Source organism: Balaenoptera ricei, chromosome X (assembly GCF_028023285.1).
Source record: "Balaenoptera ricei isolate mBalRic1 chromosome X, mBalRic1.hap2, whole genome shotgun sequence".
Lineage (NCBI taxonomy): Eukaryota > Metazoa > Chordata > Mammalia > Artiodactyla > Balaenopteridae > Balaenoptera > Balaenoptera ricei.
The window spans coordinates 124,772,393-124,791,757 of NC_082660.1; the positions used below are offsets into that span (position 1 = coordinate 124,772,393).

Below are 19,365 nucleotides of genomic sequence, written 5' to 3' on the forward strand. Positions count from 1 at the left end.
TCTGCTCCTGGCTACATATTCAAGTGTCAGGTTGGTTTTCGCAATCTGTACACATTCCTCTGGAAGATGAAAAATCTAGGGACGTTTTCATGTTTATTTCAAGGGAATCTTACAGTCCTGCTGCTAGGTGTATACCAGGGCAGGGTTTGGAGCTTGGAAGGTGGTAGAAGTGATAGGCACCAGGGATCACTCCCTTGGCCTTGGGCCCGTGCTCATGCCAAAGAGTGGGGTTTGAAGCCCCCTCGGGACGTTCTGGACCAGAGCTATTCTGATACAGTTTCTGAGTCTGAGATAAGTCATATGGTGTACTTATCTCTGCCGCCAGCATCTTCACACAGCTGTAAAGGAACATTCAAGGGTCACTTGAGAGGAGAAAGGGGAATAAGGAAGGCAGCATGCAGTCGTAAGCAGGGTGAATGGGCAAGGAAGGGCTGGTGGGCCTAGACCTTGGTGGGAGAGCCTCCTGGGCACTGGGAAGCTGGTTAACATAAACATTACAATTCTATATAATTTATATAGTGATACTGCTCACCTCTTCCTGACTGCTTCCCTTGTGAGTCACTGTGAACTGCCTGTCTCTTTTCCCTCCCTCCAAGTTGGGAAGCACCTCACAAAATCACTGCTCAGCTCTGTGGCCAGTTCTGGCCTGGGCATTTCTTGTTGTCTAGGAACTCAGAGGCCCCTCAGAGGTAATACTAGTGGTTGCTTCCTACGGTTTCCTCCCTGACTCCCTCTGTCATGGGGTTGTAGGAAGAGGACCAGGGCAGCACGGGCCTAATCATCTCTGGGTCCCCATCAGACCTTCTTGATTCACAGAAGTACAGTGCATAATAATTTTCAGTGGAAACGCATGGGCGTCCGAGTCAGAGAAGCTGAGACTGTGGTATCTAACGTATCACCAACATATTGCTCTCCTGGGTTTAGGCTAGTCTTTAACTCCCTGGGTCTCAGGCTCCCAGAGTGCCCATTCCCATATATGGTCCTTGTGCAAGGGTCAATGAGGCAGCCCATGTCAATCGCCAGATCTAGTGCCTGCCATAGAATGTGTGCTCCTCGGAGTAGAACTCTGGACATCTCCTCCTGGATTAGGGTCTAGACCTGGTAAGTAGAGATGGGTACTTGCACTGCTGCCCCAGGCAAGTCCACCTTCTACCCTGAGCTGTGAATGAGCAGGATGGCCAGAAACCTACCTCTGACATTTCCTGTCCCTTCATTCCAGCCACTGAACATTTATGGAGCGCCTAGTAAGTGCTTTCAGATGTAGAAGATGAAAGGATGAATGAGAGAGGGTCCCTGCTTGGCCTCAAGGGCCTTCTCAACCAGTGGGGGAGCTCATATCCCAGGAGAGTCCAAGGGTTCATATTCCCTCCTACCTGTTCTTTGCCCTGCTCACCCTCTCAGCACTGCGGTCCTCCTCCTCTCCCTACTTGGACCTTGGCCTTGTTTCTCTCCTCTTTCTCAGCTTCTCACTTCCATGGATGCCCATTCAATTCTATTGTAAAAGAACTGAGTAGGGTTTAAAAATTTTATTTTGCCATTTATTACAATGGAAACTATTCATGATCAGAGATAGAACATACTGGACAGTTTGAAGAGTATTTCTGAACACTTTGCGCAGCCACCACTTCTAATTTTTACCTTAACATCTGTACCCTGTGAGATTCTTTCATCCACCAAATATTTATGGAGCTTCTACCATGGGCCAGGCACTTTTCTTGCATTAGGGATAGAGCAACCAACAAAGCAAAGCCTCTGTCCACATAGACTTACATTCTAAAGTGGAGGCAGACCAATAAACAAAGTGCTGTATGATATGATGGCTGCTGGTATGATAAATGCTATGTAGAGGAATGAAGCCAGGTAAGGGGTTAGAGATTACTGGCAGAGAGTGGGGTGCTGTGATAGATGAGGTCGTTAGGAAAGTCCTCTCAGAAAACAGTGGGAGAAGGAGTCAGGCAGTTAAATGAGGAGAGAGCCTTGCAAGGCAGAAAGGATAGAAAGTACAAAGATCCTGAGGCCAGAGCTACTTGATGTGTGTGAGAATCAGCAAGGAGGACAATGTGATTAGAGAAGAGCAGGAACCGGGAGGAGGCATAGGAGATGAGGCAGGGCCTTGTAGGCCATTACCAAGACTTTGGTTTTTATTTTAAGTGAGAGGGGAAAATTATTGGAGGGTTTTTAGTAGGGGAGTGAAGTGATCTAACTTTTGTTTTAAAGGATTCCTGCGCCTACTCTGGGGAATATATACACTATAGGAAGAGAAGAGAGGAAGCCAAGTGATTAGTTGCAACTGTCTGTCAGAAAGGAGGGCTGGGAGCAGGGTGGTAGTGGTAGAAGTAACAAGAAGTGATTCAATCTGGGATATATTTTAAAAGGAGAGCCAACAGAATGTGTTGGCCCTAAGGTCCTCGCCCCGACTCATTTGTCAACTATTTGAATAATAACATTCAAAGTAGAAAAATAAAACCATTTTAAAAACACAAGTGTTCATTGTTAAGCAAAGAATAATACCCAGTAGTCAAGGAACACTAACATTAGGACATGAAATAGAGTCAAAGATAGGATGCTAAATTTTGCAGAACTTTTTACACTTTGCTATTTACAAAAATAATTTTAAACAAAGGGATAGAGGTACACAATGTTATTTTCCAACTAAAGAAGAATCCCTGTTTAAATATTGTTTTGTCATGAAAGACAGGACCCCTATATATATGGAATCCAAAAAAAAAAAATGGTTCTGATGAACCTAGGGGCAGGACAGGAATAAAGACGCAGATGTAGAGAATGGACTTGAGGACACGGGGAGGGGGAAGGGTAAACTGGGACGAAGTGAGAGAGCGGCATGGACATATATACACTACCAAATGTAAAATAGATAGCTAGTGGGAAGCAGCCGCATAGCACAGGGAGATCAGCTCGGTGCTTTGTGACCACCTAGAGGGATGGGATAGGGAGGGTGGGAGGGAGACGCAAGAGGGAGGGGATATGGGGATATATGTATACATACAGCTGATTCACTTTGTTATACAGCAGCAACTAACACAACACTGTAAAGCAATTATACTCCAATAAAGATGTTAAAGAAGAAAAAAAGGACAGGACCCCTGAGGGTCTTTCATAACTCTTAAAGGATGTGACTCCCATGGTGCAGCCAGCATTGCTAATAGTTCTTTGGTGAGGGAGATTTAAATAAGCAAAGAAATGTGTTAAAACCACGCAAACGGAATCTGGTGGCCACAGCCCCACCAAAAACACTGAGTTGTATGAGTCGGCTGGGTTGAAGGGTGGTTGATCCTTTAAACTTGAGCAGGTTGAGCCTCTCAGAGATGGGTCTTTAGCGCTCGCTCGGTCCTGGCTAAGGCCGGGCCCACATCCAAGACTGGGTCTCTGCCCACCGCCTTTATCCAGCGGCCAGGAGACCTACACGCCCGCAGCCCGTGACCCAGCCCGCGCCACCCCGGCCCCGCCCCTGCCTTCCCGGGCGCCCGCCCCCCTCTGACCGGGCGGCGCCGGCGCGCCGTCCGTCAGAGCGGCTGTGTGGGCGGAGCTTGCGTAGCCGCCGGGACCCCTGCGCGCACCGCCTCTCGCCCCTAGCCACCGCGCGCCTCCGCGGACACGCACTTCCTGCGAGGCCTCCGTGCGCACCTTAGGCGAGCCGAACCGAGCTGAACCCTGCCCTGCACTTGCGAGCTGTTCGCCATGGTGGACGAGCTGGTGCTGCTGCTGCATGCGCTCCTGATGCGGCACCGCGCCTTGAGCATCGAGAACAGCCAGCTCATGGAACAGCTGCGGCTGCTGGTGTGCGAGAGGGCCACCCTGCTGCGCCAGGTACGTCCGCCGAGCTGTCCGGTGCCCTTCCCCGAAACGTTTGACGGCGAGAGCTCCCGGCTCCCCGAGTTTATCGTGCAGACGGCGTCTTACATGCTCGTCAACGAGAACCGATTCTGCAACGACGCCATGAAGGTGGCATTCCTAATCAGCCTGCTCACCGGGGAAGCCGAGGAGTGGGTGGTGCCCTACATTGAGATGGATAGCCCCATCCTAGGTGATTACCGGGCCTTCCTCGATGAGATGAAACAGTGTTTTGGCTGGGATGACGACGAAGAAGACGACGACGAAGATGAAGAAGATGATTACTAGGCCCGGAGACCCTCGGGCCTAGGGGGGAGGGCCCTGCACGCCGCCACCTCCCCCCTCCCCGCCCTGCCCCGCCCGGAGCCGCCGCGCTCCCCTAGCGCTCCGATCCCCTTCCCTACCCCTGCCTCTGGTTGTCTTCCTCGTCCCCGCCTCCTCCCCGTAGTGCTTGTCTTTGTTCCGGGGATAGTGCTCCAGTTACCTGCTGCTGAGGCTGGGGCCTCTCCCTGAAGTGCGCTGCCTCCCACTCTGGCCAGCCCCAGGACCCTCTCCTGCTAACTTGAACTGTGTTCTGAGCCCCAACTCTAGGCCAGGCCCCTGTCACAAACTGGTCAGACTACGCACAGCTGTGCCGCACAGCCCTGCCAGCTGTCAGGCCTACATCTTGCCCAGAGACCTACGCTGCCACCTAAGCACCCTCCACCACATTACAGCGACAGACCAGGCCTTTGGAGATAAGGAGCAACCTAGAAGATGCCTTAGTTGGCTGCACCTCCTGGGACACTGATTTGGACTGCTCACCAACCTCTCCCAAGGGGCTACTCTTTCAAGCTGGTTAGTTCCCTACTAAGGCCCAGGGTCTTCTCCTGCCCCGCCAGATTGCTGCAGGAGCCTGTTGTTCCTGGCAGCCAAATTGTTGACATTTCTCCTATGCACCAGTTTTGCACAACTGTCATTTATCTTTCAAAATTGCAGCAATCCCACAGATGTGTGCATTTGGACAAAAATACTGAAAACAAAACAATACAAACAAAAGCAGGCACTCAGCCCAGCTCCTCAGTACTACCTGGAAAAAGCATTTGCATTCTTTTCAATAAATATCAAGCACTACGAAAAAAGAGTGTCTTTTAATGGTTAAGGGCTGTCATTGGCCTCTGCCACTCACCCTGACTCCCATATTCTCATTGATATCAGGGAACCTAGTTCAATCCCAGTATTCCCCACTGTCACGTGTAGGCTACAGAGGACAGCTAACAGAGGGCTTTATGGGGAATCTGGTACTCCCCTCACCAAAGCGTTTCTTACAGCCCTGGTGAAGGAGTGTCCTCTGGGGCTTCCAAGATGACATGGGTAAGGGGTGGCTGAGCAGGTGGCAGGCACACCATCCCAAACTGGGACACTTTTGAGAGAGCTTAAGAGGGACACTTAATAATTAGACTGGGACAGCAGGCATAAATCAGGACACACAATATTCCTGTCTTCCTGAGCTTTTGGGTTCTTCCTCAACACGGCAAGTTCTGCCCCTTAACCCTTAGTGCCTGTGGGGTGCTATTGAGTTCAGGCTTCATTTAACAACGTAGCACATTGTTTTAATACCCCTTTTAGGTGCTTGAGCTAACATTAAATCCTAGATCCTGGGTAAATGCACCCATAATAAACAGAGCCTGATTTGAACATTTCATCTTCCTTGGGCAGACACCCTTAGAATCCCCACCCATCCATGTGCCCCAGATTCCTGCCTGTAGAAATTGACAAGATGCCTGGCTATCTCCTGAACTAGATCTTATACTGCTATCTGAGCTATGCTGAGATTTCTTTGTGGGCCTGGAGGGCTCGGAGGCACTAAGGGAGTGGGGTGAGTGCTGAGAAGAATCTGCATACCTTTGTGAGGCAATTACCCCAGGTTAAGTCACTGAAATGTTAAATCAGGGAAGCTTGGTTAGGGGATTTGTGGGGCCTATCTCTGCCAGCCAGGAACTGTCAGGAGGATTTGGGAGGTTCTGAGTTCTCATTCTTATCTATATCTGCCCCCATGTCTTTATTGTACCATGTCTGGAGCCAGCTCTACCTTAGAACCTCTAATTAATTTAGGTAATAAATTTTCTTGTTGTTTAAGACCTTCTGAGGCTGGGTATTCTTTTATTTGTATTGTGAGGTAAACCTCACATTGTGGGTTAAATGAGATACTGGTCATCATACCGGGTACTTCAGAGGTGTGGATTCAATGAGATAACACCCATGAGGTATTTTGAACTGTCCCTGCTGCGTGGTGAGCACTCAGTAAACATGGGCTCTTACTCCCAGGCCTGGGAACCGAAGCATCATTCCAGAAACAGGTCTCTTGCTATGACCTTGGCCTTAGGAAAATGTCAGGAGTCAATAGGAGCAGAGCGGACTCAGGAAGAGTGGAAATGAGAGCATGCCAAGACCTCATTTACTCTTTGGGATCTGACATGAAGTCAGATAGAAAGCCGGTTTACTAAGTGAACAGGCAAAGTCCAGAGCAGGAGTCATTTTTCCAGTCTAGGAAAGTTGTTTCTGGAGGGTGGGACAGGGGTAGATATGATGTAGCAAAGGAGGTTGAGGTCCATACTGGGGGTGGATCTGGGGAAGTAGTGGGCAAGTGCTGAAAGCTAGGTGAGACCTAGTGAGACCAAAAATCAGTCATTCAAAATAATCAGTGGTCCAGGTAGACTTAGAGGAGTTAGAGATATGGTGGTCAAAGAAAAGTGGTTCTTGTCCTCGTGGTCATTCCAGTTTGTCGCTTTTACGGTGCCTTGGGCCAGAATTGGGATGATACCTTGCTACAGGTAAGGTCCAGAAAGAGAATCTAGACTGTGATTAGATTTGAGAGTGACCTTTCCAAGGTGGAAGTTGAAGGCATGAATAGATGAGATCTACTCCCCACCACCAAACCAAGTGTGTGCATGCTCTGTGCAGAAGGACGGGGTCTCTGGTCAGTGAAGATGCCAACGCAGCACCTGAGTAGCACTCATGACAGCTAGGCCAAGAGCTTCTGGAATCTGAAACGTACATGTCCTGGGCTTGTATGCATGTGCCTGAGCTGCCTCAGTGTGTGTGTGTGTGTGTGTGTGTGTGTGTGTGTGTTAATGTCCTTCATGTATCATGGAAGAGCGGGTTATGCTGTGAGCTGCAGACAAGGACAGTGTTAAGAATCTGGCTACCTTGGCAGATTCTGCAATAAAAGCACAGATATTGGCAAGGGCTTTACCACCACGGGAGGAATACATGATAGTGTGATAGTGGCATAAGGCACAACAGAAGAGAATTGGAGAAGTAAATAAGCATATCTGAAGATAAAATCACCACTCAGATGAAAACTATTAAAAGTAGGTGAAAATGTTGAAATAGCAAATATGAACTTCAGACTCCTGAATTCCCATCACACTGGACTTGAAACGGTCACTGAAATTGTGCTATTAATGAAATGAAATTAATCATATTGAAGGTCATAATCATTTAATCCTATTAAATCTTCCAATGTATGTTTGGATTTCTCTAATCACTTGAATAGGTAAGTAGTGCCATCCATTAATTCTGTGTTGCTGTGTTTTGCCGGATGATATATTAAGCTAGAGGTACATGATGCACATTGTGTTTGGTTATTTTCTGCTATTACAACATAGTGAAAACCTCAGCAATTTGGAAGTAGAGGGAGATGTCTTGTTAAGATCAGTGGAATATTTATTTTTTAACAAATGAATTTAAACAATTTTTAAAGTTCTTAAAGCACTTAAAGCTAATGAAAGGGTATCAGTTCAAGGTCCTGAGAATGTTTTCTTTGATGGATGATCAGTGTGGGGTAATTGTATGAAGTATATATATTATTTGCTTTGAAATATGAATTTTGGTAAAGTAGCATTAAAAGTGTCGGGTAGTTTGCATTACTCAGTAGTTCAAGTATATTCCCTACAGTCTTATGTCCACTTAGTCCTAAAGGTAGACACAATCAACATGTTTGGTGTCCTTCGACAGTGCTGGTGACCCCCTACTTCTTACTTCTGATCATCCCCCTTGCATTTTTTTCCCTCCTGTCTGAAATGCCTCTGTTAGGATTTGTTCCTTTATCTTCAAATATTCTATCGTCCAGAGACTTTAAAAAAAAAACAAACAATGCAGTTAGCCTGTGATGGGGAATAGCTTGCTTGAAGTAATTATGAACAGCATAGCAAGATTTGTTAGAGGAGCAAAAGCCCTGCCCGGGATTAGTTGGGTGGGGGAGTGGTGGTGAGATGCTGCAACATTTGTGTACCTCCTGGTATCGGAGCTACGATCAATAACAAATTAATTTTTCTTATGATTATATCCACAATATTTTCATACCTTCTCTTCCCCCGCCCTAAATGACAAAGGATTTCATGCACAGAATTGCAATAATATAATTCTGTTTTAGCCAAGGTCCCTGTACAGTCAGTTCAAATGACCATTCAGTTCAGAGTCAACCAGTCAGCTCAAGATAAAAATCTGTCACAAGACTGTTTATATGCCTCATTTAAAATTGTTACTTAAAAAAAAATCATACCAGTAAAAGAAAGCAAAGGGAATTATATTTCAGTGGTAACTGAAGTAATTGGGATATTTCTGATTTATTTGTTCTCTAGACACAGATAATTGCACTGCCATACAGGACTTTTAGAACTGCTCATTTGAATGTACACAATTAAATTTGTAACATGTTCATAAGTAGGGAGAATAATATAATGAGTCCCCATAGACCCATCTCCAGATTCAAAACTTACCAACATTTTTGCTTCACCTGTCCCTTTTCTTTCTATAATTTTTATGGAATATTTAAAATCAAATCCCAGATATCATATTAATTCACCCTTTAATATTTCAGTATGTTTCTCTTAACAGATAAGGCTTTAAAAACAATTCATAATATCATCATCGTATGTACTAAAATACAATGACTCCTTAATATTTAATACTCAATCCATATTCAAATATCCCCAGTGTCTTAAAATTGTGTTTTTAATTATTTGTTTGAATTAGGTTTCAGAAATGTTGACACACTGCATTTGGTTTATATATCTCTAAAACCTTCTTTTAACTAAAAACAATTGCCCTCCATCCTTTTTCCCCTACAAATTATTTGTTGAGGAAACCAGGTCATTTGTCCTATGGAATTTCCTATATTCTGGATTTGCTTACTCTTTTCATATCCTTGCCCAAGTTTCTCTTGGGTTTTGGTATTTCTTTCTCAATATTCTAGAGGCTTTTTATTTATTAGGGATCTGTGATATTTGTTGCAATTATTTATTTATTTATTTATTTATTTATTTATCTATCTATCTATCTATCTATCTATCTATCTATCATGCCGTGCGGCATGTGGGGTCTTAGTTCCCAGACCAGGGATTGAACCTGCGCCCCCTGCAGTGGAAGCACGGAGTCCTAACCACTGGACTGCCAGGGAAATCCCTTATGTTGCAAATATTTATGCCCAGTCTATCATTGGCCTTTTTATTTTCTTTATGAGATTGATATTTCAGGCTGTTGTGAAAATGTTTAATATATTTCCATTTTTTCCAGTATCCTCCCATTTCTGTGCTCCCCAATTTATTTGTTTATATTCTTTCTCTTAGTGTTTATACCTTTAAATCGTGTATATACCTCTATTATTTTTCAGATACGAGTGATCTATTTTGACTCTCAGCCATGAAAGATGAGGAGCTCAACATATACACTAATACTATTTCCCTATCAGCTTTGTAAGTTACATTGTTTCTGTGTTGTCAGTGTTTGTAACAGTTACACGTTTTTCTCTGGTGAACGTAATCCCCACATGTGTTTTAACTTTAATATGTCAGACAAATGAATTTAATAATAACTACCTTGTCCAATTTTCATTCAGTGTTTTTTTGTTAGCTAGTTTCTTTTTCCATTTTTAGTTGTTTCTTCAAAAGGAAAAAAAACCTCGTAAAACTCCTGGGAACTATATCGTCTGAGGTTTTGATGGTGAATGACAGTTTTGTTATGGGTAGAGTTTCTTTTCTTTCATTGCTCCACTATCTTTTTAGCATTGAATGTTATTTTGTAGAAGTCTGAGGCCATCCTAATATTTTTCATCCATAACTGATTTGATACTTTTGTTGATTTCTCAGAGAATTTTTTTCTTTATATTTCAACAGGATATATCTAATTGTTATTCATTTTTTGTCATTTTTTTGTGGAACCTGGTGTGACCGTTTAACATGTAGATTCGAGACCTGATTCCCTTCTGCAAAGTTTTCATAATTATTTCTTTAAATATGTATAATATATACTGATATTTATTTATGTTGACTCTCCTTTACCTGGCCTCTATATTTTAAATTTTCTCAGACTTTTTTAAATGTTTTCTTCATTTCCATTTTATTCTCTTTTATCAATCCTGTTCTCTCTGTCCTTTACAATGATTTAAGAAGTATCTGTCATTCTTCGTGTTGTTTCTAGTTTGGCTTCATTTCGGTGACAGGTTTGTTGTTTCCCACTTCTTTGCCAAGTGCTGCCAGCTCATGCTTTAGCTTCTATTGACTCGTGCATATTCCTGAATCACGTATTTCTTATTTGTTCTCTTGTTGTGCAGCTATGGATCCTTTATATTTTTTAAGTTGATGGCAGTGTGCTATGTTATGATATGATGGTGATATAAGTCACATCTCTTTCTTGGCAGTATTTTTCTAGAGAGTGTTATTTGCCACTTTTTTTTCCTGTTCCTTCCCTCCTATGGGAGTGCTTCTAGGAACCTTTCAGTATCTTGCCTCCTTCCTAGTAAGGCTGCTCTTCCTCAGTAAAGAAGTTACAAGTCAGCCTTTCTTGTCTCTTTCAGTCCAGTCCCAACAGCATTTTCTCTGGTAGAAATAACTCAATGTTAGTGACTTGTACATTGCATACTTCCCATTTTCCTGAAAGGAGACAGATCTGACTCCCCACTCCCTTTTTTAAACATTTCAATAGCACTCTCATGTTTTCATTGTACCTGAATGCACCTAGATGATTTCCAACATTATTTTCAGAGTCAACGTTCTGTACTTTCTGTATTTGCCCCTGCTGCTCAGTAGTTCTGATGTCTTAATCGCCTGGGATAATCTGTATCCTTGAGAAGCGTTGAGTTAACCTTTGAGAGGGACTGAATAAGATTCAGCTCTGGGGGTGGAAGAACCTGAAAAGTAAAAAATGAAATTTTTTTTTTTTAAATTAATGACACTAATGTGTTATTATTTCTGCTTTTAATTTTTATTTATTTATTTGTTTATTTATTTATGGCTGTGTTGGGTCTTCGTTTCTGTGCGAGGGCTCTCTCCAGTTGTGGCAAGCGGGGACCACTCTTCATCGCGGTGCACGGGCCTCTCACCATCGCGGCCTCTCTTGTTGCGGAGCACAGGCTCCAGACGCGCAGGCTCAGCAATTGTGGCTCACGGGTCCAGTCGCTCCGCGGCATGTGGGATCCTCCCAGACCAGGGCTCGAACCCGTGTCCCCTGCATTGGCAGGTAGACTCCCAACCACTGCACCACCAGGGAAGCCCTAAAAAATGAAATATTAATGACTTAGAATACTTTCTCACTACAGCTGTGTGTGTGTTTCAAAAAGTAAGATCAATTTTATTTTCAATTTTTGGAACAACTTTTTATCCCCCTGTGTAACAAGAAGAAAAATGAAATGGTTTTAGTCATCTGTGGAGAAGAGGTACCACATATGTAGGAGATCCCATCAATATGTATATGGGAAAAAAGAAAAAAATCTGTTGTTCATTGGAATAAAAAGTAAGGAGGGTGAAATTAGTATCAGAAAATGGGCCTTAGAAGAGATAGAAAAGCACATATGGAAAGTTCGGCTTGTTGTGAGTTGAGAATGGATTGTTCCTTGCACAAAGTTTGAGTTCAGTGAGAATGTGTTGGGGATCAGGAAGGCTGGTTCCTGTTGTGGCTTTGCCTTAGATTTGCTCTGCGAAGCCCAGACAGCTTACTTGACTTCTCTGATTCTAAACTTCTATACCTGTATCATGGGAATAATTATATCTTAGGACTAGTATAAGAAAAAACTGCCTAGTATCTTATCTGGTAGTCAATAAATGTTAACACCATTCTTCTTTTCTTCAATAGATATTATTTAGTAAAATAAGAATGTAAGATTGGCTGTTATGGTAGTCTTGTGGGTTTTGGTAGAAAGACACTGATATTGGGGAATTTGGAGTGTCAGGAGGAAATGTGGTCAACACATTAAAGTGTTGGATATTAAGAATGTATATTAAGAATTAATTGACATGTGAACAACATTTGACACTTTAAAAGTCACTTTCATATTCAGTTTCTTATTTGGGACTCACGCCAACTCAGTGAAGAGATATTTTTATTTACATTTTACAAATTGGGATATATTTTTATTTACATTTTACAAATTGGGATATTAAGTCTCTGAGATGCTCCAGGACTTGTCCATGATAAAAATGTCAGAATCTGGGCCAGAATTCTCACCCCAAGTCCAGTGCTCTTTTTACAGTTTCCTGCTGCCTTTTGGAAGTAATGCCTTGTTCAGGTTGCCTATCTCCCATGGACCTTCGTTTCCTCGTTTATAATCTCAAGCATTTTCATTAGTGGGCCACTCTGCAGGTTTTTCTCTCATTTAATAACAAAGTAGCCCTTAAAATGAGCAACTGTCACTGTATGCTCCAACTCTGAACCTCTATAATTTTATCTCCATTTTGCACAAACGCTGGAGTACTTAGAGGAAACAGTATGAGATTTGAGAAGGATGCTGGGATTGCTCATTTTTTTAAAGCAACCTCCCCCCAAAATCCCCCCAAAACCTAAATGTCCATCAAAGGAGATAGACTTAAACAATGATAAAGTACATCCCTATATGAGCTACTTCACAGAGGTAAAAATAATATTTTCTTTGTATTTTTGAGGGGAAGTTCTGATAGGAATTCTTAAGCATAAAAGTAATTCATAAATACATGTAGAGTATGATGATATTTACAAATATTTTAAAACCTATATGTGTATGCATGTGTGTACGTGTAGACATATATGTACAAAAGGCAAAAAGAACAGAAAGATAAATGCCAAAATTTTAACAATGTTTACCCTAGACGGGAGTAGTATGAAAGAAAATTTTTGCTCTTTTACTCTGTATTGTGCAGATTTATTACAATGAGTACTAATGTAATTTAAAACATAGAATTAGTACTTATTCTGGATAGGTTTTGGTGAAAATGAAAAACAACTGTTGGTACCATTATAAAATAGTTCTCTTTTGGAAACAGTAATTCATGTTGTAGGAACCATAAACTTATTCACAGTTTGTTATAAAATAAACATAATTGGTTTTATAAATCTGTTATGTTACTTCAATTCTTCTAAACAATTGATAATAAAACTCTGTTTTATCAATGAAAACAAACTATACTCAAACTATTATTTCAGTAGTAAGTCTGGTCAGTGCAGTTAGAAATAGGTCATTCCCATAATACCTCTTCATTGTGTCCCTTTCTTTTTTTTTTTTTTTTTTTTTAAATTTATTTTAATTTATTTATTTATTTATGGCTGTGCTGGGTCTTCGTTTCTGTGCGAGGGCCTTCTCTAGTTGCGGCAAGCGGGGGCCACTCCTCATCGCGGTGCGCGGTCCTCTCATCATCGCGGCCTCTCTTGTTGCGGAGCACAGGCTCCAGACGCGCAGGCTCAGTAATTGTGGCTCACGGGCCTAGTTGCTCCGCGGCATGTGGGATCCTCCCAGACCAGGGCTCGAACCCGTGTCCCCTGCACCGGCAGGCAGACTCTCAACCACTGCGCCACCAGGGAAGCCCCTGTGTCCCTTTCTTTTTGGCAGTGATTTCCTTAGTAAAACCCTCATTGCTTGCCAGGTTTATTTGAATGGACTCCTAGATGACTTTTCTTCTTATGGGCTGTCTTCCTTCTAATCTGCTCTTTTCATTGCTGTTAGTGTTGTTTTTTTGAAACATAAACCTTACCACTTTTTTCTATTCAAAATCCTTCTGTGATCCCCATATCTTCAGAAAGTACTTAAATTCCATAACATAACATTTATGTCTGGATTACTCTTTTTAAAAATTATCTTTTTATTGAGTTATAATTGGGCTGTCTTTTTATTGTTGAGCTATAAGAGTTCCTTATGTATTCTGGATACTAGACCTAATTATTATTGGATGTATGATTTACAAATATTTTCTCCCATTTGATGGGTTGCCTTTTCACTTTTTGGATAGTATCCTTTGATGAACAAATGTGTTTAATTTTGATTAAGTCCAATTTATATATTTTCTCTTTGGTTAGTTGTGCTTTTGCTGTCCTATTTAAGAAACCATTTCCTAACCCAGAGTCACAACAGTTAACACCTACGTTTTCATAGTTTTTATGTTTTACCTCTATGTTTTCATCATTCTCAGAGTTTTAAGTTTTAGATGTTTCATTTTGGCCTTTGGTCCATTGTGAGTTAATTTTTATATATGGTGTGAGGTAGTGGTTTAAATTAATTCTTTTGCATGTGGCTTTCCAGTGTCCCAGCACCATTTGTTGAAAGGAATATTATTTTAACCCCATTGAATTGTCTTGGAACCCTTATCAAAAATCAGTTGTCCATAGATGTATAGGTTTATTTCTGCAATCTCAATTCTTTTCTATTGAGCTATGTATCTATACTTGTGCCAGTATCAAACTGTCTTGATTACAGTAGTTTTGTAGTAAGTTTTGAAATTGAAGAGCATGAGTTCTCCAACTTTTTTCTTTCAACAGTTTTTGGCTATCCTGGGCCCCTTGCATTTTAGTATGAACCTTAGGCTCAGATTGTGCATTTCTTCAAAAAAGACAATTGGCGTTTAATAGGGATTGTACTGAATCTGTATTAATTTGGGGTATATTGCCATCTTAATAATAAGTCTTCTACTCAGTGAACATGGGATATCTTTCCATTTATTTAGGTCTTCTTTAATATGTTACAGTGATGTTTTATTATTTTTATTATATGTCTTCCGCTTATTTTGTTAAGTTTATTTCTTAGTTTCTTATTCTTTTTGCTATTATTCTAAATTGAATTAAAAAATTTTTTTTCAGGTTGTTTGTTGTTAGTGTATAGAAATACAGTTGACCCTTGAACAACATGGGTTTGAACTGCATGGGTCCACTTATACATGGATTTTTTTCAGTAAATATGTACTACAGTACTACAATATCTGAACTTGGTTGAGTCTGTGGGTGTGGAACCATGCATACAGAGGCCCGACTATAAAGTTATAAACAGATTTTCGACTGCTTAGAGGTTGACCCCCCCAACCATCGCATTGTTCAAGGATCAATTGTACACTTGATTTTTGTTTATTGATATCATACAAATACAACCTTGGTGTACTTGTTTATTAGCTCTAATATTTTGCTTTGTGGATTGCTTAGGATTCCCTATATCCTGGATCATGTCATCTGGAAATAGATAGTTTTACTTCTTCCTTTCCAATCTGGATGCATTTTATTTCTTGTCTTTCTTTCTTTTTATCCTTCATTCATTCATTTTTGCTTTATTTCTCTGGCTAGAGCCTCTAGTACAATATTGAATTGAAGTGGCATGAGCAGACATCCTTTTCTTGATCTTAGAGGGAACGCTTTCATTCTTTCACTATTAAGTATGAGGTTAGCTGTGGGCTTTTCATAGATGCCCTTTATCAAGTTGAGAAAATTGCCTTCTACTCCTAGTTTGTTGAGTGTTTTTTTATCTTGAAAGGATGTTGGATTTTGTCAAGTGCTCCTTCTATGTTTATTGAGATGATCATGTGGTTTCTGTTTTTTTCTTTTATTCTGTTAATATTGACTGATTTTTATATGTTGAATCAACCTTGCCTTCCTGGAAAAAAAATCACATTTGGTCATGTAATATAATCCTTTTTACATGTTGCTAGGTTTGGTTTGCTAGTATTTTGTTGAGGATTTTTGTCTATATTCATCAGGAATAATGACGTGTAATTTTTTTCTTGTGACCTCTTTTTCTGGTTTTGGTTTAAGTTGGGAAGTTTTCTAAGTTAGGCCTCATAAAATAAGTTAGGAAGTTTTCTGCATCCATTGCTTTGCACTTGCTTTTTTCACTTAATTGTAAATTCAGAAGTAACTCTGTCAACTCAGAGTTACCTTCCTCATTTTTGTGCAGCAGCATAATTAACTCTGTGGATTTACCATAGTTATTCAGAATTCTCCTACGTATGGTCCTATGTACGGGAAATATTTTGTTATTACAAAATTAAGATTCACCATTAATAATAATGTGCATATTTTGTTTTATATTTGTGGAGATATACCTTTACAGTAGGTGCCTAGGAAAAGGATTGCTAGATCAAAGGGTAAGAACATATGTAGTTCGTTAGATATTCCTAAATTCCCTCCCAAAATGGTTTTGGCATTTTACACACCCACCAGAAATGGATGAGACTGCCTGTTGTCCTGTAGCATTATTAGGATAAGGGCTATTTTGAATTTTTGACTATCTGTTAGATATTTTTTAATGGTATCTCAGTGTAGTTTTAATTTGTACATCTCTGATTGTGAGTGACGTATTTTTTTATATGTTGAGGGCTGTTTTAATTTCTCTTTTCTATAGATTATCTGTTCATATATTTTGACCATTTTTTTCTATCTTGTTTTTCTCCTTTTTCTCTCATTATTTAAAAGCTCTTTATGTACTTGGGGAATAGCCCTTTGTTTATAAGTCGCATGGATTTTATTCCAGTTTTTCATTTGTCTTTTACCTTTTATGGTATTTATTTATTTTTATTCCAAAATTTCGCATTCTTATGTAGACAGAATCATTAGTCTTTTATTGCTTCTAGATTTTGAGTTATATTTAGAAGACTTTCTTTCCCCATATCCAGTTATACAGGAATCTCCCTCAATGTTTTCTTTTAATATTTCTGTGGATTCAATTTTTGAACGTTTACATTTCTGTTCTATTTGGTGTTTATTATGGTGTATGATGTATCCAATTTAATTTTTTTTTGCAAATGGCTCTTATTCTCAGACATGTGATATGATTATCATATACTATATTTCCATGTGACCTTGTGTCTATCTGTGGATTTTCTTTGTGTTTTCCAGATATTATATTACGTGCAAAACTTCTTTTCCAATTCTCATACCTCCAATCATTTTCTCTTGTCATGAAATTGTACTGAAGATAGTGGAAATCCTTCCCTTGTTCTTCTCCTTAGTGACAATGTTCCTAAATGTTTCCGTATCCACACATATATAAAAGCATATATATTTGTGTTGTGTGTGTGTGTGTGTGTGTGTGTGTGTGTATGTGTGAGAGAGAGTGGGAGAGAGTTACATAACAGTGCTAAATTTTGTACAGCCTGTTTTCAGTATCTATGGAGAATATCTTGTTTTTGTTTACTTAGATTTATTAAAATGGTGGATAATGAATTTTTTAATATAAAACCATCCCTGCATTTCTGGAACAAATCCCATTTGGTCATAATATCTCTTTATTTTTATTCATTTATTTATTTTTATTTTTAAATTTTTGGCTGCACCATGCTGCTTGTGGGATCTTAGTTCCCTGACCAGGGATTGAACCTGGGCCCCTGGCAATGTAAGCGCCAAGTCCAAACCACTGGACTGCCAGGGAATTCCCATATCTCTTTATTTTTAATGTGTAGTTGGAATCTGCTTGCTAATATAATTCAAAATCTTTCATTGATATTCATGAGTTTGGTCTGTAGTTTTCCTATTTGTGTTTTTATTAGGTTTATGTATCAATATTATACTTCCTTCATTAACAAAGTGAAAGTTTTCCTTTTACTACACTCTGGAACAATTTAAGTAACAGTAAGATATTCATATACAGTTTCAATTAAAAATCTATTTGAACGAATTAGTCACTGCAAAGTTAGTGCATCAGAATTCTCCAGTGGCAAAAAATAAGTGATATTTGAAAGTACTCTGTTTAATAAATAGTTTATTATAAGTGTAATAGTTAATTATAGTTAATATTTGATAATAGTTAATAGTTTAATAAAATATTTCATAAGTACTTTTATATTACATAGTTTGACCTTCACTTCAAATTTCTGAATATGTTATATTCATTTTATGGATTAGAAAACTGAGGCACAGAAGGATTAAGTGGCTTGCCCAATCCACACATTTAGTGAGGAGCAATAGAAGAACTTAAACTACATCTACTGTTTTCATAGTATACTCTGTTCATTCCATAGTGCTTCCCTGAAATGTAGTTCAGTGTCTTTATGTCAATAGTTGGCCAAACATTTTAACTCACAATTAATTTACATGTATGTTCAGTAGGGAAAAAAAATTTTGGTTTTGAATCTATTTTTGTCATACTGTGACACTACCAGTTCTCCCTACAAGTAGAATCCTTGGTGATGGAAGGCAGTAATATGTGTATGTCCATTTAGATAATCACTTGCTCTCTCTCTCTCTCTCACCCCAACACACATATCCTTTAGAGGACATCATGGGATAAGACTACCTTAACCATTGATTCATAAAATTCAAATAGGCTTTTGGCATACAGAGTAGTTATGATTTGTGGAACATGCTTTCATTTATAGTATATCCTCCGTTTACGTACCTACCTAATGTAGAGATTAGATTGGCTTTAAGTTATCAGCCATTTTGAAGATAGGCCTATTAAAAAGAAAAACTAAAGCAAACAAAAATTCCAAATATCTGTTAAGAACAGATTTAATGTGATGTCACATACTTTCTACAATGTATCGAAATTCCAGGGATGAGCATGGTGCATCATCTCTTGTACCTTAAACTTGAGTACTTGTATTAAAGTAGCTAGGAATGGGAAAATATAAGTGTAAAATAATATAATGCAATATGTTATAATCAATAAACTCAATAGTATATCGATATAAACATACACATTTTGGCAATACGAAGCATTTTCATTTTGATGTGCATTTATCTTCAGATCAATGGGTACAAAGAGTTCTAGCAAGTTAGTTAGCCCAAATGTCTTTATTTTATCTAATTCTAGGGGTGCCTTGAGTATTGTGTCAAATCCAAACTCTTTGCCATGGCTGTGTACAATCTGCCTGCACTCCCCCCCACCTCTCCTCTCTTAATTCATCTTTCCCTTTCTGTTCTTCACTCTGAGCTCCAGCTTGAATGACTTTCTTTAACTTCAGGACTGCCAAAATTTTTCCTTCCAGAAGGACATCCACGTGCTGTTTCTCTTCCTTGGACAATTTTTCCCACGTCTCTTTATCTAGCTAACTCCAACAATCTTCTGATCTTACCTTAAAGGTAATTTTCCCAGAGTGGCCTTATCTGGCTAATGCCTCCCCTTCCTGAACAACACCAGTTTACTCTTATAAACTCTCACTATGCTGTACTTCTCCCTTGGAGCATTTGTAAAAGAATCACTTATGTAATTTTTTTATCGTCTCCTCTTAGAATGAAAGCTCTGTGAGGTCATGCGTGGTTCTTGTTTGTCTCATTCTCCACTGTATCACTAGTACCTAGAACAGTCTT

At 40.0% G+C, this 19,365-nt stretch overlaps 1 protein-coding gene and 1 non-coding gene across 2 annotated transcripts; one reads left to right on the forward strand and one right to left on the reverse strand.

Annotated features, from left to right (window-relative positions):
• Positions 1-3,546: 3,546 nt before the first annotated feature.
• LDOC1 (LDOC1 regulator of NFKB signaling) lies at positions 3,547-5,970 on the forward strand. Its single transcript, XM_059910147.1, has one exon. The coding sequence runs from the start codon at positions 3,700-3,702 to the stop codon at positions 4,138-4,140; it is 441 nt and encodes a 146-aa protein (XP_059766130.1). The 5' UTR covers positions 3,547-3,699; the 3' UTR covers positions 4,141-5,970.
• An 11,442-nt stretch (positions 5,971-17,412) lies between these two features.
• TRNAV-UAC (transfer RNA valine (anticodon UAC)) lies at positions 17,413-17,485 on the reverse strand. Its single transcript has one exon. It is a non-coding gene; the product is annotated as a tRNA-Val (tRNA).
• Positions 17,486-19,365: the final 1,880 nt, after the last annotated feature.

What these genes read in the sequence shown, in the direction of transcription:
- LDOC1 (XM_059910147.1), top strand. Translation starts at nt 3,700, where the DNA reads ATGGTGGACGAGCTGGTGCTGCTGCTGCATGCGCTCCTGATGCGGCAC.